The sequence below is a fragment of the Theobroma cacao genome, chromosome 4, assembly GCF_000208745.1.
Source record: "Theobroma cacao cultivar B97-61/B2 chromosome 4, Criollo_cocoa_genome_V2, whole genome shotgun sequence".
NCBI classification, from domain to species: domain Eukaryota; kingdom Viridiplantae; phylum Streptophyta; class Magnoliopsida; order Malvales; family Malvaceae; genus Theobroma; species Theobroma cacao.
The window spans coordinates 4,285,562-4,311,722 of record NC_030853.1 but is presented as its reverse complement, the minus strand read 5'-3'; the positions used below and the strand labels follow the sequence as shown (position 1 = coordinate 4,311,722).

The following is a 26,161-nucleotide window of genomic DNA, read 5'->3' as shown; positions in this document are numbered from 1 at the left end:
TGCTTGCTATATGAATAATTCATGATGATTAATAGTGCTAAATGATGATATTCTTTTGATATGGAATTTCTCTTTGAGTTGCCATTTTCATATGAATTGGAGATTTCTTTAGTAATAATTGCTTGATATTGATTGGTAATACTTTCTTGATGATGATGATGATAATGATTGAGAATACATAATGAATGCTTGATGGTATTCAATGATGGATAATGCTTGATGAAAATTGAGAATGCTAAATGATGCTTGGTGACTAATAATGCCTTGGACATGTATTGGAACTAATTGCATAAACGTCTTGAAAAATATGAGTAATTGATGCATATGTTGAACATCTACTTAAATGCTGACACTTATGTAGTTCCATGAATAGTTGAGTATTAGATGAACATATTGAATATCTACGTGAATACTCAATTATTGTAAGCTCATCATATTTCTCCTAATAATTGGTGTTGATCTTATGATTTCTTAAGGGGGAGTTTATCATTGATTTTTACATATGCATTGTCCCATGTTTCTTTCAATCACAATTGGTGTCATTAGCACTTGATATCTTTAACAAGTTGTGGTGCGAATCCAACATTTGATGTCTTTCAATATTGGTAATATCCTTTGACTCCGTAATTGGTAATGTTGAGATCAACAATTGATATCAAGTTTTTATGTTCATTTCAAAATATTGATATCAAGCTTTAAGCTTACTCAATTGGTATCTAGCCTTAAATTAGCATCAAGCTTTATATTTTCTCTTCTCACTTGAGCTTTAAATTATTTTTAATCCTTCTTAAATGTGTTTGAGCTTCGCAATTAACAAATTGATATGCTTGGTATGGTTAATGTCCTTCTAAAAATAGGGGAGCCTTTAATTACTAGTATTTTACCAATGGATATAGTGAGCTTTAAAATGGTTTTACCCCTCACCATTGATTTGTGATTATTTACTCTTACAAAGGGGAGCTTTTACTTATATCTATCAATTGGTGTATTGAGCCTTATATTGATATTTAACAATTGGTATTGTGTTGAATGTTGGTAGTATCATATATTTCACAATTGCTCTAGTGATAAATGTGCTTATTGAATATTCATTTTTTTTCTCAACAATTTGTACATTCCTTATTATGTTTATTGTGTTTTGCAAAAATTGTGCTTATTGTGTTTCCATCTTCCTTTTGATGTAACAAAAAGGGGGAAAGATATTGAGAAAATTTGCATCTTCTAAAAGGAATGATTGATCTTGTAGCTTGACTCAAGTTTTGAACTTTGCAACTATTGAAGGGCGGTTTTCGAATCTTTCAAAGTATTTTAACCCTTCTTGAAGATTTATAAAAGCTTAACATTTCAAATTAAAGTATTTCATGATTAAACTTAACAGGGAGTATTTTTCTTACAAGTAAAATATTTTAACTCTTCTCAAAGTTTTATAAAAGGTTAAAATTTCAAATCAAAGTAAGTCATGATTAAACTTAGGGGGAGTATTTCTTTACAAGCAAATTTTGCTCAAAGTTTTGTGATATCAAAAAGGAGGAGATTGTTAGCTTTATCAGGTTTAAAATTATTATAGTTTTGAAATGACAAAAGTGATCAAAATTGCTTCAATGATCTTTGAACTTCTTTGAGTGATCCTTGAACTTGTTTGAATAATTTTTGAAGTTGTTTGAAAATATTTTTGAACTTAATTTATTAATGATAAACATTAACTTTTGAAGTGCTTAAGTGTTTCCATGAGAAAAGTGATCAAAAACTACTTAATGATCTTCGAACTTGTTTGAATAATTTTTAAAGTTGTTTGAATTAGTTTTTGAACTTGCTTGAATAGTTTTTAAACTTTTTTAAATAAGTTTTGAAGAGCCTAAGTGTTTCCATGTGAAAAGTTTCAAAATTACTTGAATGAGTTTTGAAAATTCCTTTAATGATTCTTGAACTTGTTGGAATAGGCTTTAAACTTGTTTAAATTAGTTTTAAACCTCCCTTGGATTTGACTTTGAAATGTCCACATATTTGACATCAAATTAGGTTCAAAAAGAAGAATTTTCTATGTTTGAAGCTATGATGATTGATACTTTGGTCAAAAGTATCAATACATTTAAAATAGAATGGTTCTACCTAAAATGTATTGATACATTCCATTCCAAACTGCATGGATACGTTTCCAAAATGTATGGATACATTTGGTCTAGAACTAGTCCTTACACATGAAAATCAAAGGAAAAAGGGCAATTTTCTTCACCAAACCTTCTCCAATGGCTCCAAAGCTTCTTCAACTACAAAAGGACTTCTCCAACACATTTACAAGGTAAAAAGAGTGGAGAAAAACATCAAATACTCAAGTATCAAATCCTATGAAGAGAAAGAGAAGAAATAAAGAAAAACCAAGCTAGAGCAAGCAATTCACATTCTTCCACCAAGCTTTTAAACTTTCTTGTGCTATAATTCCTTTGTGCCTTCATTCGTATCTTTTGTACGTATTTTTATACTCATCACACTCTTCCTGCATTATACTTACTTAGCAAAACCCACTTTCTAGAGGTATCCTTGCTATTCAAAATTGTAAGAGAGAAAAGGTTGTGCCTTAGCTTTTAAAAGGCATTATGAAGGTTGGGCTTGATCCATAAAAGGCATTGTATTGAGAGCTTATGCTTGATCCTTGAAAGGTATTGTAAAGGTTATGCTTAAGCCTTAAAAAGTATCTTTCATAGTGGATTTGAAATTCCTTAGTGAGCTAAAGAAGAAGGCGTAGGCAAGGAAGTCGAACTTTTATAAAGATATTGTGTCTTCTCTCTTTATTTTCACTTCTCGAATTTATGCATTTCCATTAAAGAATTTATCAAAATTTTTCTTAACTTGTTTATTCCTTAATTTACTCTTCAAATTATTATTGACACAATTTGATAGAAAAACAAATTTATGAAAATTATTTTTAGCTTGACTTGATTGGAAGTTATTAAAATTTTACACTAGTGCATTTTGACTGAAAGAGTTTGAAAATTTATTTTCAACTTGTTTGGTCATTACTTTGCTTAAATTATTTTTGGCATATTTTAAAGTGAAAACAAATTTGAGAAACTTGTTTTCAAACTTACCGTCATAAAAAGTTTAAATTTGTTGAAAAGAATTTTTAAAAATCCAATTCACCCCCCTTTTAGATATTTTTCTCATTATTATAAAGCTAACACTTCTAATAGACATGAACTTGAATAATATTTGTATGTGGATTAGAGTTATAAATATGGAGTAACTTTTGGGGATATTAAAGGTAATTAATGAAATGGTGCAATTAAACTCTAGTTAAATGTTTTCTTTATTTTTGTTATTGCATTTTGTTCTTTGTTTTGCTCGAGAACTAGCAAAATTTTAAGTTTGGGGGTATGATAACTCTATTATATAGAATTATTTTGACACATTTTGGGGGCTTTCATAGCTATACTATTGAGTTTTTAGGTTCAGATTTTAGCATTTTAGGTGTTTTTCTAATGTAAGTTAGATTACATGTTGAATAGTTAAATTAAGTTGTTTTAATTCAATTTTACTTTATTTTGTTTTTAATTTACTTTAAGAAGAGTTAATTTCGATTTCTCTCATGGTTTTGTGCAAGATATGTGATGAGCAAAGTGAAATTGAGTTATGATAACACAAGTATGGTGAAGGTGTCACTCATATATATTGTAGTAATTTAAAGATAAATTGAGCTGTAGAAGTACAATTGATGTGATTTTTCATTCATTTGAAAGATAACAGAATGGGCTACAATTTTCATGCTTACCACTTTGCTCAGTTCAAAACAGATCAAGGTAAAAATAATGTCTGAAGATGATAGATAGATGCAATTCTTCACATATGGCAGCCTGGTGACTGAGGCTATGGCTTGAAGTTTCTCATGGCCGTGGTGCTGAAGTGTAACAACCGCTCCTCAACCGTTACCGACGTTCGAGACCTTCAAGAGAACCCGCCAAGTCCCAAACAAGCCTTATTAGAGATTCCCGATAATGCACTATGTTCATTCACCAATCCATATTAGTGCTAAAACCATATACTTTCGTATCATAACTTGAACCACAATTATAATAATCAATTCAATCTTTAAAACATATACTCATAAGTATATACAATAAAGTCTAAAATCTCCAATTTAATACTTGTACCAAGGCCATTATCCATTTACAATTAAATAAACAAAATGCTACGACTCGACCTCTAACAGTAGAGTGACTTGGAATGAATTGCTATGAGATGCTTTTACCTATTTGTGATGGACCATAAGTGCCGATGACTTCACGCTAGGCCAATCACTATTTGCAAAAGGGAAATAAGGGGGTGAGTCTCACAGACTTACTGATCATCGACTTCGTGAGCAAGGAGAAGATAGGAAACAAGCAATAAGCTGATCATTTGAATGATAAAACCAGAATATAAAATACAAATCTTATAAACCAAACCACAATGAGAATATTTGTTCCTTGTAAAAATAATATCGTAAAATCATAATACAATGCTTTCTTTGGCAAAACAATGCCGAAAATAAGTGTAATAGAAAGAGTTTTAATCACCGGAAACATCATTGCCATCAAAATATGAAATACAATATAAAGATAAGCACATCCCAAAATGTGTGGCATGTAAAGAAATCAAAGTGTACGGCCACCTAAATCAACTCATGTTTGTCAAGTAAGCACTTAAAGCTTTTATTTAAACAATGGGTGCTACAGAGAAAATCTTAATTGTCCACCATGCAAGAGAGCACACGTTAAAAACTCACAAGACTTTCGAGTTGGAAAGTATAATATCAACAAGTGGACCCACTTCCACATAATAACAATCCGAGAGTCTTACTCCATCGGATTCCCATAGCCATGGTAGTCTCCACGATGTTGGCTGACATTAGAGAATCAAGCGGTCGATACCGCTCACATCCGAGAGTCTTACTCAATCGGGGTCACTTGTGGCCTAGCCACGTATACATATCACAGGTCGTGGCCCCTGCCACGCCTAACTGCCCGTCAGTGACTTAAAGGTTCTTTAGCTATAGCTCACTCGTGCACGAGGGTCACAATTAACTGAAGTGACAGTTGGCCTACTCTCGATGCACTTGGTTTGTCAAAACCATTTTCAAAAATCAAATTAAGGTTTCCAAGTCTTTCGCTTAAAACTATTTGAAACCAAGGTTCAATAACCTTTCAAATTACTTTACACATAAAAAGGCATGGTGTATTCTTTTATTCAAAGATCGGACTAAAACCGATGTTCAAAACTTGCATTTTAAATCATTTAACTATTTTATTTAAACTATGCATATCACCCACAGATACAAGGAACAGATTTTGAAGGCAAAACAATATAAAATGCTGGTTTCCCGGTTTTTAAAACACTTTACGTATATAGCTCATCTATAGATATATCTAAAACAATTTTCAAAACAACTTGCATCCACAATTTCCTACGAGTTCTACCAGCTCATGCTTTCCACAATAACAGCGTATAAATCATTGTAAATCCATTTAGAAATCTCCTATCGAGGCTAACAGCTCATGCTTTCCACAATTGTATCTAATGAAATCTGGCAACGTTTATAAAACGTATAACATTATATAGTTATGGAAATTTTGAAATAGGCACCCCCCACTCACCTTACAATAGTGGGATGCTTCGTTGCTATTGATTTAGGTGCGTATATAGCTATTTCTACTTGCCAGTCACTCATTACTTCACCCGGCACGCCGCCATGGTAAACTTTTCTACTTATATACTTCCTAGCAACAATCCAAATTCAATAATCTTAGTGTTTATCGTTCCCATTTTCCTCCTTATTGAAACATTACCATCATGTTAATAACTCATACTATGCTAGAATCACCACTTTTCCTTACTTAACATTGCATATTCATATACATCTTGACACATTTTTACCAAAGTTGCCTTTATCCTTTGCTTGCATAATTCTTTAAATTATAAGTATTGGCAACTTGTTTATAACATCAAGTGCCCATTTCAACCTTTCCAATGATCTTTATTCAAATTCGTCATATATTTCTCAACATAAACTACTTATATGGCAGCAACAATCATTCTCACTTTTACTCAATTATTTTCGAGTTTATATGCATCATTATCTATCTAACTTTCAATACTTTGTTTCTCAATTCTCCATCCACAATATTCCTTTTTCATTTCTTTCAAACAACATGCCATACAAACTTAACAATTTTCAACTAGCTTATGCAAATAGATCCTTTCAACAACCATAATTCCTCACAATATTCAACTAACTGTAGGCTTTAAACCATAATGTTAAGCTTACTGCTTTCCTTTTCCACTTTGAGTCCATCATGTACCCACGGGTTTATTGGCATGTATGTCACCTATTTTTTCTCCAATCAAGCCAATCTTTGTTGCCACAAGACGTTTCTCTTAGTCACTAACTCATTTTCAAAGATTACTCAAGCCAAAAACAAGAATCCTTACCTTTCCTTGCTTGAATCACCAAAATCAAGCTTTTTTTCTTCCTTTGTTTCTTTCCTTTCTCCTTTCTTTCAACTGATCTCATCTATTTTCTTTTCAAGAATACGGTTTTCCTTGCAAAACAAAGCCATTTTTCTTTTCAAATGCATGGTGGCAAGGTGAAATTGGCATGAAAGCTTGAAAATGGCGTGAAGCATGAGGAGAAGAAGAAAATATCTTGTGGCTGGAGATAAAAACCAGCCATGGGATAAGGATGAAGAGTCAAAGCTTCCAAAGGAAGCTTTGACCAACTTAATGTCAAAATTATCATTTTACCTTCTAAGGTTTTCACCCTTTTTAATTGTATCCTCCCACAATCTTTTAATTCCAATTTCTTTCCACTTTTCTTCCTTAACACTTTTATCAATAAAATATCAAGTTTATGCTTCAATGCGGTATCACCGAAATATTTAAATATTTACTTACCCGCGTTAGCTTTATTTAATAAAGACACGTGGGTCCCATTAATGTCATTTTTCTCTGAAATTTCCTCATTCTTCTTCTCCCCCACTTAGATTGACCATATACTCCTTCTTCATGAAAAATTTCGACACTCAATAAAATATTAATATTTTAATATTATTTTATTTCAAAAATTTTCACTTATCTCCTTGGCACCCAAAATGTCTTATTATGCATCGATTCACTTTTGAATCACTTTTTATATCACTAATTCATCCTCAATTGATATCCAATAAGTTCTATTAATCAACATATCAAAATATGGGGCATTACATGAAGGAACTACCGCCGCAACATTGCGAGGATCATGTCCATGATCCCAAGCTGGAGGGGTGCACTATACAAATGGACAAGAGTAGACCATCGTGGTGCCAAGAAGTTAAGGTAGCGGCGCCACCCCGATTTCCAAAATTAAAACTTTTGACAGAAAATTGGAAAGTAGACATCTTGCACATATTTGAGGGACTTTTTAAAAGTATTTAGAGAGGAGAATAGCAGTAGCTTTCTAGAGAATTAGAACTAAGAATCAAGCAAAAATTCAAGAGCATTTGAGAGGTTTTTGAAATTTACCAAGATTCGACATTAGTTTATTTCTCTCTTTTGTGTTATTCTTATTTTCTTGTTTTGAATTCATGGCTAAATTTCTTTAGATAATGCTTTATTTAGATATTATGAACTAATTTGCTTATCTAGGATTATGGTGGATTTCAACATGTAGTCTAAATACTTGTTTTCTGTTAATTATCATGAATGGGTATCATTTTACTTAGTCAAATTTTTTCTTAATGCCTTTAATTGCCTGATCAATAATTCATTGATCTGTGAATCTAATTGAAACTTGACAAAGGGATTTTAGGTTGGACAAAGATTTGAGTAGTGTATGTTCACGTCACTTAGGTGATCTAATTTGCTATTCGAGTAGACATACGCCAATTGTCATACATGGCCAAATTAGGACACTTGCTTAATGAACTTAATTTAATTTATTTCTATAGACATATAGTGAACTAATTAAGTTAGGTATTTGTACAAGTATCTGAATGGAGACTTGTCCATAACTTTGGATTCTAGGTTAGTAAAACCACCCAAGAAAGATAAATAACAAGAAAAGCTAGTATCAGATGAAATATTGTATGAAACCATCCTAGGTCTTTAATTTACTGTTTTTCTCAACATATTTAATTTTTTCTAGTTAATTTAATTTTTTTTAATTTTGTCTTTGATTAGCTTTTTAATTTTCAAATTGTTTAAATAAAATTAATTTGTTATATAATTTTAGTACGTAGTGAAACTTTAGAAACAAATCCTTATGGGAACCATAGTATGGACTTACTGTCTATATTACTTGTTCGATACGTATAATTGCATGTGCAAAATTGACAATAGGTATGCCCAAATTTGTATTAATGAGATTATGAGGCTACAAGGTGTTCCGGTAACAATAATGTCTAATAAAGGATAGTAGTTCACTGGTCAATTTTGGAAGAAATTGTCAAAGGCCTTAGGCACAAGTTTGGCTTTTAGCATGACCTTCCACCCACAGATGGATGGCCAATTTAAGTGTACCATTCAAATGATTGAGGATATGTTGAGAGCATTTGTTCTTGACTTTGGAGTTTCATGGAATAATTATTTACCTTCGGTTGAGTTTGCTTATAACAACAGCTATCAAGCCACTATTGGTATGGCACGTATGAGGCTTTATATGGTCGAAAATGCAGATTACCTATTGCTTGGCTTGAAGTAGGGGAACAAAAGGTCGGAGGTGGTCCAAGAAGCTAAACAAAGTGTCCATATAATTTGGGAAAATATGTTGATAGCTCAAAGTCGGCAAGAATTATACACTAACAATAGGCGAAAACCTTTGGAATTTGAAATTGGAGACCTTATGTTTCTAAAGGTTTCACCGACCAAGGGAGTTAGAATATTTGAAAAAAAAAAAGGAAATTGAACCCTAGGTACTCAAAACTTTTGAGGTGTTAAAATGCATAGGCGCAGCTGCTTATCACTTGGTGCTGCTGCCAAATTTGTTTGATGTCCATCTGGTCATCCAAGTATCCATTCTTAGGAAATATGTTCCCAATCTTTCGCATGTGATTCATTATGACGAAGTCCAATTGCAAGATGGACTAACTTATGAGGAGTAGTACGAAAAGTAAAACGACTTCGCTCCAAGGATGTTGCCTCAGTGAAAATATTATGGCAAAGTCATACGGTTGAAGAGGCAATGTAGGAACTTGAAGATGAAATGAAAGCCAAGTATCCTTACCTTTTCGACAGTTGAGGAATGAATATGTTTTAATGATGTTAAGCTAAATTTAGGGACGAATTTCTTTAAATATGGGAGAATGTAACATTTTTTACTTTGATATAAACTATATGGCATGAACTAAGATAACTAAGAACTTAGATTAAATTTTGATGCATGAGTTTAAACGCTTGAGAAAGATTTTAAAATTTATTGTGTGTTTGAGGATTTTGATGATATGAAAAATATGCCAAGTCTATGGAAGTTTACACTATGACACTTAGGCAAAATTTTACGAAAATATTTGGTGGTATCTAAGTTTGATAATTAGATTGAGATTTATTCTTATATTGGAGTATAAGTGTGAGAATTTGAGATAGACAAATGATTTGAAGTGTTTTGTTTGAATGGAAACGAATTAGATGCTTAAAGGAGTGAGTTTGGGGACTTAAAGAAGTGAAAATATGAAATTTGGGCATCATCTATTGATAGATGTTCTACACTTATTGATAGATGTAAGATAGAAAGCCTAGAAAGGTAATTTGGATGAACATATATCGATAGAATCATCTTGACTATCGATAGATGTCCCACGAGAACCAAATGAAGCATGTGGGATGACAACTATTGATAAATCTACAGAATCTATTAATAGATGACTGCACGGAACGAATATGAAAAGAGTTGAGAAGCATCTATCAATAGATCCATGGAATCTATCGATAGATAGTTAAATAGGGAAAAGGTGAAGGGGTCTAATACACAATCTAAAGATAGACGCGATAAATCTATTGATGGAAAAAGGTCAACGCCCAAAATTTGTAGTGGGAGCTATAAATAGATGCCTTTCATCTATCGATAGATCAACCCGAAAATGTAAAAGTAAAAAGGGGATTCGGGCCATTTGCCCATTTCAAAACAAAAAAGAAACTTTCCTAACTCTCAATCCTTGGAACTAGACCCCAAGTGGGATTTGGAGTTCATTTAAAGCGGATTAGAGCTTGGGAAACCACTCTAGAGGTAAGTTTAAGTGTTTTTACTAATCGATTTTTGATTTAATCAGTTTATAATTTTGAAACCCATTTGTTCTAGCCTTGGTGATTTTTCTTCTTGAGTTTGCTAGAGATTTGGAGTTTGTATTTGGGAACCCAACATCTAAGGTAAAGATTTAAGCCTTGAACTCAAGATTTGAAACGTAGGTTTTTGTGACTATAAGTCGTTGAAATAAAGCCTAGTTTGAAAAACTGGGAACTTTCAAAAGCTGAGAAATAATTATTGTTTTGATTTGTTCAAGGGGAAAATAAAGCTAGTAACATGTTAGTGAACTAAAGAATGGTTGAAGGCTAAGAAGTTGAGATTGGTTGTGGGAGTGCTCTCAACTATCACTGTGAGTGGGTTTATTTATTAAGTAAAATGCATGTGATGCATGACGCATTGTTGAATGTGTTGCCATGGTACTTAAATGATGTATGTATGCCTAGGCTAATAAATTGTATATATATATGTGTGTTTGTGTGTGATGTGTCTATGTGTCTTAGTGCAAGCCACATAGTGGTATATGTTTGAGCTTAAACTAGGAGATCTAGTGAACATGATGAGTGTCTAGGAGTAGTTTACTCAAGACAATTGACCTCTTGGAGGATTATGAGTGTTTGATACCTTGGAGAATTAAAGGCACTTAGAAATTATATTGAACTAGTAGAATTTGAAGCTTTATGTGACTTATGATGTGATGGTATATATGAGATATCGAAGGCATGATGGCCTTATCTGTGGATTTGTATTTCATCCAATGATGGGAATTTTGAACGTTGATTTGATTTGAGGTTGAGTGGAGTCCTATTCTTTATGACTATGTTTTGCATTTGTGAGGATAATGGTAAGTAAGGATGGTGGTATTAGTTGTGCTTGTGATTCCTAGCTACAGTGCTTTGATTCCATCCGTTTAGAATACTTCGAATGATGACTTTGATTCTTTGTCAATTGCTTCAACACTAAGCATGATCTGTTCTTCATTGGATGTTTCGACTTTGAGCATGATCTGACCCTTCATTCGTTGTTTCAGAATGCACGTGATTTGATGCTCTACTAGCAACTTAAACTTGAATGTGATTCCGTTGGTTGGCCACTGTGTGTGATTTGATTACGTCCAAGAAAGACCTCTTTATGATTACAATTTGAAATATGAGTGATATTTTATAGCCTTGAGTGGGTAGAGATACATTTGTATTAGATGTGACATGTTGGCAACTATGGTGTGCCTATGTAGATTAAATTTATAATGGCTTCATGGATATGCCTAATTTGATATACACTACTTACGGAGGTGTAGTAATATAAGTGTGATTTGAGAACTTTATAAAATACCCTTAAGGGTGAATGATATGCCCTTAATGTTTGGAGGTGTTTGTTAGGATCTTTTGACTACACGACAGTGCAATATACACACGTTTATGTAATTGTAACACCTTCTATTTTTTATGTGAACTAAATAGATTGAGAATATGTTTATGTGCATAGTGAATGAATTTGAATCTATAACATATTTTAGGACTTTTTAATGATATGATGAATGTGTTAAGTATATGAAAGCCTATATCATGACACTTAGGCAATTGTTGATGACAATATGTGGTGAGTCCTAAAATTTGATGTTTTTTATCTAAACATTGATCATATAAGGGAGTACATGTGTAAGAAGTTTGAGGTATATGAATGAATTGAAGTGTTTTGATCGAATGAGAATGAATAAGAGGCCTTAGGAGTGAATTTAGGGACTTAGAGAGGTGAAAATTTAGAATAAGGGCATGATCTATCGATAAATGTTCTATATCTATCGATAGATACAAGAAATAAGGCTTAGGAAGGCAATTTGGACAAACATCTATCGATAGATCCTCTTAACTATAGATAGATGTCCACCCGAAAACTTTGAAAGCATAATGCTCAAAAACTCTCAATAGATTTGAGGAATCTATCGATAGATGGCCACACGAGATGAAAAGCAAGCAAGTTGAGAAGCATCTATCGATAAACCCGCAGAATCTATCAGTAGATAGCTAAACGAGGAAAATGTGAAAGGGCTTGTGCACTAGTTGATGGTCAACACCCAAAGAAATAATAAAGTGATTTATCGATAGATGCTTAATAACTCTATTACGTAGAGTTATCTTGTCATATTTTAGGGGCTAAATTGGCTAAGTTCTCGAGTTTTAAGTGTAGTTTAAGTTGTTTTAGTTATTTTTTTTAATTAAATAAAACATTCCTAGTCAATTAAATTTCAGTTATTTTAGTTCATTTATGGTTAAAATGTTTAATTTTAATTACTATTGATTGAGCTCCTTGTTTTGAAGGTCTATGAATGAAAAAAAAAGCTAAAGTTGCACTGAATTGTGCAAGGGTGGATTGGTTCAAATGTATGCTGAACATGCTGCGATTTTTTGAGCATAACTCGAGTTACCAATGCCCAATCATCATGATTTTTAAATCTCCAGAAAGCTATGTGAAAAGCCTACAACTTTTGTGTTAATTACTTTGACTAGTTCTGATCAGATCATGGCCAAAATCAAATGGGAAGTGAATAAACTGTCACAGGGGATAGCACTGAAGCTGGAAAGAGGAAAAGCATGGAATAGTAACCACGACGCCATAGTGCCATGCTCCTAACACCATAGCGCCATCCTGGTCAGCCAACAATGCTAAAATAGAAGTTAGGTTGTCACAGGGCCACCCTAGCATGAAAAAGAAGAGCTAGATAGAAGCTTTGGTGCCGCAATGCCGACACGTAAGTTGGAAGAATTTTACACCCTTCGATCTTTTAAATCAAAGGGCTATACGGAGAGATTTAAATAGGCCTTTTTAGAGCTAAAAAAGGAAGGAAGACAACAACTTTCAGTAGAGGAAAAGATAGGCTTCCTACAAAAAAAAAAAAGAGAGGAATCAAAGATTTTGGGGGCTTTAATCATTTGCATCAACTCATTTTTCTCTTACTAGTTCTATCTTTCTCTCTTTCTACCTTTTATTGAAGAATTGAATTATTTTTTGGAAATATTGGATTTTGTTATAAATATGTTGTGCTAAATATCTTTTTCTAAGATTGTGGTTTATCTCTTCATGTAGTTTGGATATTTTAACTTTCTTTTACTTAATATTAATGGGTATTGAGTTGTTTATTTCAAATCTAAACTTATTGCCTCTAATTTCTTGATCAACAATTAGGTTGATTTGGGTCTCTAAATAAAACTTGACAAAAAGAGTTTAGAATAGACCAAAGGTTTGTATAGCATGTCTTCACTTGAGTTAAAACTTAGGTGATATGATTAGTATTTAGGATAGAAGTATGCCTAAATACCATGTGCAATCAAATTTAGAGTATAAGCATAAGTGAACCTACCCTAATTAATTTACATAGATATATGGAAAATTAAATATGATAGTTAAGTTTACACCATCTCGACAGAGACTTGTAGATAAATTTGGACTCTAGGCCATTGATATAAGTATAAAGAGGTAAATTAAATTCAAATGGAAGGTAGAGTAATTCCACAATTCTAAGCTTAACTTCATTGATCCTCTAGCAATTTTTAGCATTAATTCATTAGCTTAGCCTTGTTACTTTAATTTCAATTTTAATTAATTTTCAAATTAGATTTACTTGGATAAGATCAGGATGCCAAATTTTAGTAATTAAAAAGAATTTAGATACAATTCCTTGTGGAGACAATATCTTACTTACGATTATATTATTTGTGCGACATGTGCGATTACGTGTGTAGTACCTTGTATTTTTTATACGATAGCTAATAAAGTTTACGGATGCCAATTGAGGTTAATTACCGAGTTAAAAAGGGTAATCCAGAAGCGAACCTGTGAAATCTCGATCTCCATAGACACATAACTAGAAGTAGACGCGATAATGCGGACCAGGGGTAATTTTGTAATTTCATTTAGAGAGCTCCTACGAGTGGGTTTTTTTTATGCTATTAAGGTCTAAATAGGCCTAAGGAATGAATGAATGATGTTTATGATGGTAAATAAATGATGAAGATAAAAATAATGATAATTTTCATAGTAAGGGCAAAATGGTCATTTTGCATCTCGGGTTTAAATTTTTATGTTTTCGTAAACTCAAGTCCTTTTAGACTATTATGGACCTTACCCTAGTGTCAAAAGAGTAAAAGGTTGCACAAAGGATGAGAGGAAGACAAAGTCACCATGTTAAGGGCATTTTGGTAATTTAAGTGAGAAATGGATAAACTTTAGATATAAATATCTAAAGTTCCAGCAATTTCCAACAGCTTTCAACCATTTTTTCGTCCTTCCCATCTCACATTTCTTCATCTCCATGGGAGCCTCCCATAAAGCTTCCATAACTTTTTCTCTCTAACTTCAATTTTCAAGCTTTTGAGCACTTATTCAAACCTTTTGTTCTCTTTCACTCTCTCACCTTACAACCCTTAAAAAGTCTTTGTTCAGCACTTTCTCTCACTAGTTGGAAATTTTAGAGAAAGAGAAAAAGGGATTTTCCATGATAGCTTGAGTATTCTTGAGAAAGAATTTAACTACAAATCCACCAAGGTGAGTAATGAATGAGGATTGATTTTAGGTTGTTGATAATGGTTAGTAATTGGAGTTGTGAGTTGTTTTATTGTTGAGGTTTTTTTATTTATTTCTAGTGATACTAAAGTAGAAAGAATAGATAGCTAATTAAAAGGTAATTGGAAGCTAGTTAGGAATAACAAGTAGAGCTTGATTTAAGAAATAGCTTTTAGAAATGTATTTATGCAAATTGGGTTGGTAGTGATGTTGTGTGTGTGTGATAGGTTCCAACGAGGCCTCACATTTTTGTTTGAAGCAATAATCAAAGTTAGAATCGATAAAAGAATCAACAAGACTGGTGAGTGGACTTGTATTTCAAAATTGTTTTAGAAAATAGAATTGTGTTGAGATGAATTATTTGCATGATTTTATCCAAGTTTTCATTAAAAATGGGTGCTTGGGAACAAACCCTTGATAAATGCTTTGATGTTGTAAAAGGTGTGAAATGTGTAAAGATGATGAATTCATGTGCTCCTATATTGTGTTGTTATACATATTTGAATGTATGTTGTGCAATGATAAATAATGTTGTATGATGATAATGAGGTGTGCGAGTAGGGAGTGCACACATGATGACATTGAAATGTGCAAGTAGGGAGTGCACATATGTTGTATTGCCTTGTGCGTGTAGGGAGTGCACAAGAGTTGAGGAAGGCGGGGTGGTGTAGGTGTTATTTATGATTATATTTGTAGATATGTGATAAAATGTGTGATTGTAAAAATGTGATTGTAATGCATGTGAAATTTGGCATGATGAATCTTGAGAATTTCCCATTTTCTTGCAAATTGATTTTTATTGCATCACAAAATGGATTTTTAGTGTAAAGGAGGTCTTTTTTACACTTAGGTGCCCTGCTTCTCGCCACAGAGAGAAACTCTCGGGTTTTGATGTAGTACTTTCACTTTGATGAAGATTTTCACCACCCTTCCGTCCGAATTGGGAAAAATAGTAAACATAAAAGTTGTAGCCCTACCTCTTAGCTTTCTAATGGTTTAAAAATCAGGTCAATTGAACTTCTGTAACGGGAGATATTCTAGAAAAACTAAAACACATGCAAATTGACATTATTTCTCACTACAATAAGAAACTTTCTGTTTTGGCTGCCCGAATCTCGCTGCAGCGAGAAACTTGCTGCCATGCTTACTACCTTACTTGATTTTGATCTACTTTTCACCCATTTAAGTTCATGGATTGATCATGGGTTTGTGAAACACTATGAGGGCATTAATCAAGGTTTGAAATGAGGGGTTTTTAGTGAGAAATTAAATCAAGTGCATTGTTTTTGAAACAAGTGCATCATGATTTCCAAATTCTTCCTATCGATTGCTTGTTCCCTTCTTATGTTCACTCACTGAGTTTTATACTCATGTTTTTAAACTTCATGTTTTCAAATTGAAGGCAGTTGGGACCTAGATTGGGTCGCACACATATGCTCACCTTCTTGGTAGGTAATATGGCATCTCAGTAGTTGTACCTTCACCCACGGTCACTCCGCAGACGGTCAAGAGTCTTATGCTTATGAATATGTATAAGTAATGAAGACCATTAAGATTCATGTTAAAAATCAAATATGTATATTTGATTACTGAAGCCACTATAAGGTGGCAAATGAGTGATACTATGTTAGCATAATACAATTGTGAGTATTGGGTTACTATAAAATGTTATTGAAATATTTTTAGTTGAGAATTACAATATGGGTTTGAGAAATGATGGCTTGGAATGATGATCGAGATTGTATACATAGGCTTGCTTGGGCTTAGTGGGCTATGGCCATTGGGTCTATGAGCCAGTCATGGCCCTGTATTTGGGCTGTGACAACGTGTGTGTAAAACCATCAACAAGTTTTTGGTGCCACTGTCGGGAAGTTGTTTTTCTATTCTTTTGCTAATATTAATATCAAACAAACTAGTCTTAATTCAAACTTTGATTTCTTTTTTTTCATGTACATCATGGCCAGTGTATAAGAAGAGTAAGAAGCTTGGAAATTGTGCTTTGTGATCCAAAAATTGAGAAGACCTTCTGGAGATTACTTAGACAAAACTCTCAAGACTCCAATCAATTGGATACAATGGTTGAGAATCAATGTGAGCAGTAAATTCAAGGACATGCAATTGATAACCGATCATTGAGGGATTATGTTATTCCATTAGTCCAGTGACTTCATTCAAGCATTTGAAGGTTGGCAATTGAAGCCAACAATTTTGAGATTAAACCAGCCATCATTCAAATAATCAAAACGTCAATTTAATTCAAAAGCCTTCTAAATGATGATCCGATCACTCACATTTCCAACTCTTTGGAGATTTATGATACCTTTAAGCACAACAAGGTCATTGATGACACCATTCAGTTGAGGCTTTTCCCTTTCTCACTCCTGGATAAGGTTAACGTTTGGTTGAATTCTCTTCCCATTGGCTCCATCAATATTTAGGGTGACCTTGCATAAAAGTTTCTAGCTAAATTCTTCCCCCTGCCAAGACTGCTAAGATGAGGAATGATACTTCTTTGACGCAATTGGATTCTGAGTTTTTTTTGCAAATGACTTCAAGTGGCTAAGGAATGATATTTGCTTTAAAGATGCCCACATCATGGTTTGCTTAAGTGGCTTCAAGTGCAAACATTTTATAATAGGTTGTTGAATCCAATTCAAACTACCATTGATGCCATAGCTGGTGGTGTTCACATGGCTAAGTCAATTGATGATGCTTATGTTTTATTGGAAGAGATGGCGTCCAACAATTATCAGTTGCATTCTGAAAAGGCCTTGTTAAGAAGGGTCGCCGTGTGCATGAGTTGGATGCTATTAATGCATTAATTGATCAGGGAGTCGTATTCACAAGGAAAATTGATTCTTTTGGAGTTAATTCGATATAGAGCCCCATTATTACTTGTGACTATTGTGGTGAAGGAAACTTGAGAGATATGTGTTACATGAGTACTGACTCAGTGCAATTTGTGGGAAATCGGCAATAAAATAACCCATACTTTAACACATATAATCCTAGGTGGAGGAATCACGCAAAATTTTCTTAGAACAACAATCAGGGCCTTTCATCAGCTCCGAGATCGAATTTTCCTCTAGGTTTTCCACAACAACCAAGACTGTCAATGCAAGAAAAGAAGCCATCCATGAAAGAGCTGTTCATGCAATATATGGCTAAGACAGATGCCTTTATTCATAGTCAAGTAGCTTCATTGAAAAGTCTTGAGACTCAAGTAAGGCATTTAGCTAATGCTGTCAACAATAGGCCTTAGGGGACCCTACTAAGTAATACTGAGCCTAATCTAAGAAGGGAAGGCAAGAAACTTTCTATGGCAGTATTCCTTCAGAGTGGGAAAGAGGTTGGCTGTCACGACCCAGAACTCCCCTCGAGCCCGTGACAACCGCCGCGACGTCCCAATAGACATTCATTACCCGGAATGTCAATCGAAACTTCACAAGGCTTAACATCAGTTTTTTTTTTCTCGCTTCCCCTGTGAGCATTAGTCACTAAAATTATGTTTTAAAGTGATATGAACCAATTTCAGTGCAAAAACAGTCAAAGAGAAATTTCAACTACACAGGGGCATTTTGGTCATTTTTCTCAAAAATTTCGAAACCAGCTAAAAATGTAGTATGCGAGTACAAAACACATAATTCATAATCAAAAATAAGTTTAAACGTCTAAAACCTTCATTTAAAATGAAATTATGATTATTAGAATAAAATAAAAATATTGAATAAAATATTTAATTTTCTCAAAAAATAATATTTTTAGAACACTGCATAAATAATTTTTACAGCGTAAAAGCAAAATAAATTCATATATATTGTAATATAGTAAGCCAGAGTATTTAATTTAATTTACAGTAACAAGTGGGCTCTCGAATAACCGAAAGTAAGAAAATTTGTGAACCTACAGTTTGGAGAATGCAAATCCAATGGTGGTCCTCGATGAAATCAGCTATCTATAGACTATCCTGAGCCTGAAATTGGTGGAAATGAGGGTGGTGGGATTATATAATCCCAGTGAGTAAACAAATACCATCTAAAACATCTAAAGTCGAGTAAATAAAGACAGATAAAACAGTTTAATATACTGTAATTCATCACCTTTCAACTCATTTCATTCAGATAAAATCAATTCATATAAATCGAGTAATCAGCATGGCTTATGAATTTCTTAAAACTTTGGCTCGTGCCAAAATCATTTTTATACCTAGTTATCAGGGATGCCTTGATCGAGGGCTATCCCAACCGAGTCCGCCAAGGCTGTAAAAAATTTCATATACACGTAAACATATTTTTAGTTTGAAAAACACAGTCGTTCCTTGGCGTTGGCCGAGTTCACCCTCACGTGGTGGTTTTGCATGAAGTGAACTCTAAAGTATTAACCTTAGGAGTTATCCACTCGTGCCTCTCATACTGAGGTAAGATATAACGAGGTTTATTGTGCCCCTCTAATAGGCTGATCCACAGAAACCCGCCCACTGCAGTAAGCTAATAATTACCCCATCAATCAATAAAATTCAATAACATGATATGACAATTATTGTAATTCATAGCCTTTCAAGGCAAATCAACAATCCGTATTTCAATGCAATTGCCAACCAGCCAATCATGCCCATAGTGCCATAAGCCAATAAATTAAAACCATAAATTTACAACATATCAAGTGGTCTCCAATTACTCTATTTTCAAAACCATTATTCAATTTTAAAACAAATTTATGAAATCATTTCATTAAATCACATTTGGTTTATAAAACCGAAAAATTAATCATTTAATTCATTTTCCATGAAATTCACAAAATCGGATAAAAACCACTTTAGATAATTAAGACGATAGTAAGGTTACTCACAATGTTTAGAGTGCGGATTTTCAAAGTACTCTGACTATTGGTCCTCGGATGTAATTTCCTTGCCTTTATCGGAGGACTCACCACCTTGATATAATACAAAATCGAGAAACTTACTACATTGGTACTAAATTGAAATTAAACTAATTTAGACTACTAATGCATGATATGGAATGCAAAATACACGGGTAACCATCTACACCCGATATTGGCCTAATTCGTCTTATCACCCGATTAATTGGCCAACGCGTCCAATTTAGCTCTAAATTGCTCCATTTCTTTTTCAATACCTTAATTCACCAAACACAAGTCAAATAACCTAAAATTTGGCAAAACCATCTTCACTTTTCTTCTTAGAATTTTCGGTCCATAATAGTGCATTAACACCGTGATTTTTCCTACTACTTTTCCACACCATAATTCATCATTTTCTAACCAATTCTCTTAAAATAAAAATCAAATTCATCCTCTCTCAATACCAGGTAGGTTCGACCATTGATGGGTGATGGGGAAAATGAATTCTTTTCTTGTTGTTTTGCTTCTAGACATGGTAAACTAACTAAAAACACTAACATAACTTGAAATCAAATCAATCCAACATCATTCTCTCTCCATACCCATTCGGCTAGCAATGAATTCTTCATGATATCTTGTGATTCAACCATGAAAAATGCTAAATAATGCATGGGAAAGGTAGATCACAAGTCAAAATCAAGAAATTTTACCTTTGATTGCTTGATTACTTGGAATCCATCAATTTTTCTCTTGAATTTTCACCCTAGGGTTCTTGTTCTTTCTTTTCTTCCTTTGTTCTTCTTTGGCCGGCCATATGAATGAGAAATGGGCTGATTTTATGCTAATTTATAAGAAAAATAATGAATGGATGAGATTTTGACGCATGTCACCATTCCATTGGTCCATGTGTCATATTTAGCCATTAACTAATCTCTCTCCACCACTTAAATTTTCTCAATTATCCATGATAATATTGGGTAAAATCCATGTGCTGGACAAGGGTTGGGTGGTGTAAAATTACAATTTTACCCCTAGGGTGGCAAAATGACTATTTTACCCTTATGCTCGAAAAAAATGCCGGAATTTAAATTCTTCACTTCTCAAACTCAAATTATACTCCAATAAGTCAAATGTGATCAAAATCTTTCAAAAAAATTCCCATTTTGTCCTCGAGTGGCAAAATTACCATTTTGCCCCTAGATAGTAAAATTTCCTATTTGACTCCAAATTGATCTTCGAACTCCAAATCACCATTTTAAGTCATTCTGGGGTTTTAAAATTCTCAATTTTATCTTAAAATCTCTATTCAAACTAGTTCAAGGCTTAATTCAACTTAATTGTTCCATTTGGTCCAATACCGTCTTTTAACGATTTTCAAGGTACCCAAGTAAGCAAACATGCATTCTTATATAAGAATGGCATAATAAACATATTGTAGAGTCGGGCTTGACATTGGCAGTAATAGCAAGCAAGAAGAGCCACAAGAGAAGCCAGTTGAGAATGAATCAAAAGTTGGAAAGTCAGACAAGTAAGTGCAAGTCAAGGATGCATCGATAACACACCTTCCTCCTCAATTTCCCCAATGCTTCTTTAAGCAAAAGTTGGATGCTCAATTTCAGAAATTTCTAGAGGTGTTCAAGAAGCTCCACATCAACATCCTTTTCACTAAAGCGTTGGAGTAGATGCCTTCATATGTTAAGTTTTTGGAAAATATCTTGACAAAGAAAAGGAAATTGGGTCAGTATGAGGTAGTGGCACTCACTGAGGAGTGCAATGCTATTATTTAGAACAAGTTGCCACCAAAGCTTAAGGTTTCAAGGAGTTTTTCTATACCCTATGCTATTAGTAGTTCTAAATTTTTCAAAGCTTTAGGTGATTTAGGTGCTAGTGTGTCACTGATGCCTTTTTCTGCTACTTAGAAACTTGGACTTAAGGACATTCAACCTATTACAATTGCCTTGCAATTCGGCAACCTGTCGAGATCACAGAAGACGTGTTGGTCACAGATTTTGATCCATACAAGAATACCATTTGAAGTGAATATAGAAATCAAATCAATATGAGAGATGATTAAACTAAACTCAATCAAAGATTGAGACTAATCTAATTGAATTTCATAAGAAAATTTAGGCAAGAAAACCCTAGAATTAGAAGACCTGCTTTGATGCCATTTAACAGTTGTAAACCGAAATATTAAGCGAAGAACAAAGAAGAGAATTGTAATTTCTGTAATTCTCATTGCTAGAAATGAATTCTTTTACATCGCACTATTTATAGCTAACACTAACAAGACTAACTTCCTCTGACAATAAGCTATCAGACTAACAAACGTAACAAACTTAAGAATCTAAATTTTACAAAAAACTTTAGCCGACTACTCGCAATTACAAAACTGCCCTGCTGTTATCAATTACTAAGAACTGTCATCATGTGCACCGCACATGCTTGATTCCTAATAAAGGAAAAATCAAATAACTAGTGGTATATTATGGCGGCATTGCTAGAAATTTAGAGTTGCCTATGCCAACAAGAGATATTTATGAGTGCAAGAATGGAAATTTACATTAACCCTTGATCACGTCAAACATTGTAAAACCAACTTTGAAATTTGAAGTTGATTCAAGTTTAAACCGAGGGGCGGACACATCCTTTGTATCTCCTGAATCAATTAATGCTTCAGCTTCATCCCATTAATAGACACATCATTTTTGTTTGCAGAGCTAAACAAAAAGCTCGTGTTGCCTGAAAATAATCAATTTTTTTTCTCCTTTTATTAATAATTTTGACCCTTTTTTTCTCTTTATTTTCCATATTTCATACAAGGAGAAAAAAAAATTTCTTCCTCTCTTTCATTTTCTCGCACCCGACATGAAAATAATAACACGCTTGTTTGATTCAGGATCTGGACTCTCTGTCTTGTTTGATTCAAACTTAAAAGATGTTAGATTCAAATAAGAGCAAAGAAAAGTGGTTGTAAGTATGCAACCAATACAATAAAGTTTGCAATTGAAAACTACAACTCGAATGGGTAACCGTAATCATCCTTGCTATGTTGATGCAGCTACAAAGTGAAGACCTTTACCAGCTCCTATCTTGCCAGCTCGTCCAATTCCTGCGTGTTGGAGATCAACGTCTCTCCTTCTTCCACTCAATCCCTTTCTAGTACTATTTTTTATGTCACTGCCTGATTGTGGTTCAGCCAAGGCTTGTCTCTGGGGTTCCAGGGAACTACTGTGATCCTCTTCTCTGCTTTTAGTTCTTGAAGTCCAGCGATCAGTTGAATCCGCTGAATTGGGCTCCCACGAGGAGGGTGAAAAGCCCCAATGCTGCTGCTGCCCACTGCCCACGAAGCTGTTGCTACCAGATGATTCTTGCTCCTCCATGTCTGTGCCGCCCAATGTAGCACCTCTCCTCACTGTCACATACTTGTGAAAACTTGGCTCCATCAGATCATCTCTGCCAACTACCTCGGATTCAACAAAAGGGTCTCTGGTTTCTGCCATTTTCCTCCCAACAGTGGCGTTGTATCCATTCTTGCTTGACTCATCTGTTGAGAGACCTTTTCTATCCTCAGAGAATGCACAAGAGAGGTTGGAGCTTGTAGTGGAGTTGAGGTCCGCAACTGCTTCAAGGATGGAACAGGCCTTACTGACGCATGATGGGAGTGAGAATGAAGGGGGATTGTTGGTTTGATGAAAATTTTGGATGTCCTCAAGCAATAGTGTGGTATATGATGATGGGATGGGATTCAACAAAGTTTCTGGATTCAGGTCCAGATCTCGTGATCGCCTAGAGGATCTGCTTCTTGTCAATGTTTGAGGTTTCGGATTCTCAGCTCCAGGCATTGGTGGCTCGGTCTTTACCTCTTCAACCATCCTTTGCTCCTTTGCTGTGCTATTCACATTTACGACCTTGTTATCCGCTGTACCAATGCTGCCTGCTTTATTAGCACCTTGAACAACGACTTTGTTGTTCATCTCAACATTCAATTTCTGTAAAATCAAGTCTTGATGTAAGTATTAACATCGAGAATAAATATTGAAGTTGAATTACCAGCTCTTAGTCACATTGTGATACTTATACCTTAGCTGACAGTGACCATAAAATGGAAATAAAAAATTCTTTAAAAAAGGGTTTCGCCTATTAAGCTGCTGAGCAGTAGATTTAACAAAAAGCTCCTAGTACAGAATCAATAAAGATTTAAAAAAGCAAGTACCTGATTAATTACATTGGTGTATTCCTTGAGCCCTCCTTGTCCCTTGTTGATGCAGGTGGAAGTCTTGTTGGCAGCTGATTGTGGATATGCAAGTGAGTTGGGATCAATCTCACTCAATGGGTTCCTTCTATAAGGCGAATGCTCTGCTTTCCTTGAGGAGCTGCGGCTAAGTGTTGGCTGTAGCTGATTCTCATTGCAGCCTTTAGGATTATTGGCATTTGGATTTGTCCTTGCAGGGGACTGAGAGCGTGGTGAAGCAGTGCCCCTAGAGCCTACAGCCGCCTCACCGACATTCCTCTTCACAGAGATGCGCTTGATGGCATTGGCAGTAGTTGTCGGAGCTTCTACACCAGCAGCACCATTGGTGCTCTTATCCATCACCAATGACGAAACAGTAGCAGGAACAGAGACCATCTTTCCAGGCCTATTAGTGGCATTGGCAGCATTGCTACCAAGGCTACCTTGAGTGTTTTCTGATCTTCTTCCCGGGGATCGGCTCACTCGTCTTCCTCCGCTGCTGGTCCCTCTTTCTCTGCTTCCGGAGCGTTGCTGGTGCTGCTCTCTTTCCCTGCTGGGAGTCCTCCTCCTTCCCTGAGAAGAAGAAGACCTACTTGATTGCCGGTGGCGTGGGCGGTCATCATCACAGAAACCATCATTTCCTTTCTTCCTGGAACCATAGTCCTCGGAGGCAACTCCAATATGATCATTGTCGTTTTCGTTATCAAAATCGTAACTCCGCTTGGAGCCAGAGTACTTTCTGGAAGAAGAAGCCGTCTTTCCAGAAGAGTTGCTTCTGCTAAGCCTCCCGCACTGTATCAAAATGGCATCTACTTCCTCTTTAGTGCAGCTGGACGTCCTCACCGCAGTATTGATGGTGCAGATGCCGCCTTCAGCGGAAACGGAGGAAGCAGACTCGTTTTCGGAAGAATGTGGTGCTGCCTTTTGCGGAGGCGGGGAGCGTCTGTCTCTGTCATGGCTCTTTCTGTGTTTTATGACAAATACCTCTTTCTTCACTAAGCTGTCTTCTTCTCGGCTGGCTTTTCCAACTTGTTCTTCTTCAGTAACCTGGTAAATCTTGGGATCGCTTCCGGCTTTGAGGGAATGATGAGAAGAATTATTGTTGAGGGTGGTATCCGCCGCTAATGGTGCTGAAGAAACAGAAACAGGCTGAGGCTGAGAGTGATTAGAGGAAGAAGCTCTCTTCTTGCTAAAACAAGTACCCATTTGGGATTTGGCAGTCAGGTGAGCTCGAAGAGGGAGAGAACTGGTAGAAAAGGGAGAGCAAGAGGGAAGTGCAATGAGATTAGATAGAGAGTGGTGGGGTACGTTGCCCAAGAAAACATTTTCAAAATGACAAACTTTAGGTCTGACAAACAAACAAAGAAAGCATTTCAAATTTTGAAGTGAAGGCATCCGTTAGGCAGACAGAGCCGTTGGATGACCCACTGACGCACTGACACACTCCAAGTCATTTTCTCTCCTTTCTTTTTCCTTTCTATTTTTTTTTTTCGTATTTATTATTAAAAAACTCAATAACGATATGTTTCAATTCAAATTCCTCCAACGGCTACCAATTCCTTCTCAAAGGGGTCTTATAATTATTATATTTTTGGTTTGAGGGACCACTGAATATATATATGTTCACGGATTCTCTTACGTAATTAATTAAATTGAAATTCACATTTTTTATTAGTTTATAATTGAATTAGTTAATTAGTTATTTTTAAATAACTAATTAATTAGCTAATTAAGTTAATTTAAAGTAATAATTAAATTAGTTAAATAATTAATAAAATTACATTGGCATTTTTATTATTTTATAATTCTATTCATTAATTAAATTAATTAATTTAAATTATTTTATAATTAAATTAGTTAATTAGCTATTTTAATTAACTAATTAAATGAAATTTTTTTTATTAATTTACAATTAAATTAGTTAAATAATTAATTAAATTAAATTTTCATTTTCTATTATTTTATAATTAAATTCATCAATGAAATTTATTAATTTAAATTAGTTTATAATTAAATTAGTTAATTAGTTATTTTAATTAACAAATTAATTAGTTAATTAATTAATTAAATGAGATTTGTATTTTTTATTAGTTCATAATTAAATTAGGTAATTTAGTTAGTTTACATGAGAGAGAAAGATATTGGATATTTTAGTTTTTTTGAAAAGAGATATTTTAGCTCAAAAAAAAAATTAATTCGTTTCCCACTGCTCAAGAAAGTAACATTACATTGGTTTTTAAAGGGAATGTGATTCTCTCACCATG

General features: G+C 34.3%; 1 protein-coding gene and 1 long non-coding RNA gene across 3 annotated transcripts; both read right to left on the bottom strand.

Moving 5' to 3' along the window:
* On the bottom strand, positions 18,599-20,419 carry LOC108661770. Of its 2 annotated transcripts, none has more exons than XR_001927562.1 (3): positions 20,374-20,419; positions 19,652-19,735; positions 18,599-18,776 (listed from the first exon to the last, which is right to left on the bottom strand). It is a non-coding gene; the product is annotated as an uncharacterized LOC108661770 (long non-coding RNA). The 2 variants fall into 2 exon arrangements; XR_001927563.1 differs by lacking the exon at positions 18,599-18,776 and adding an exon at positions 19,259-19,290.
* LOC18601224 (uncharacterized protein At1g65710) lies at positions 22,533-25,224 on the bottom strand. Its single transcript, XM_007032088.2, has 2 exons — positions 23,880-25,224; positions 22,533-23,655 (listed from the first exon to the last, which is right to left on the bottom strand). The coding sequence occupies exons 1-2, from the start codon at positions 25,101-25,103 to the stop codon at positions 22,711-22,713; spliced, it is 2,169 nt and encodes a 722-aa protein (XP_007032150.2). The 5' UTR covers positions 25,104-25,224; the 3' UTR covers positions 22,533-22,710.

Excerpts from the sequence above, each read along its gene's own strand:
- LOC18601224 (XM_007032088.2), bottom strand. The coding sequence starts at position 25,103 with ATGGGTACTTGTTTTAGCAAGAAGAGAGCTTCTTCCTCTAATCACTCT. Across the intron at positions 23,656-23,879 it reads ACACCAATGTAATTAATCAG|AAATTGAATGTTGAGATGAA; the intron begins GTACTTGCTTTT and ends TTGATTTTACAG.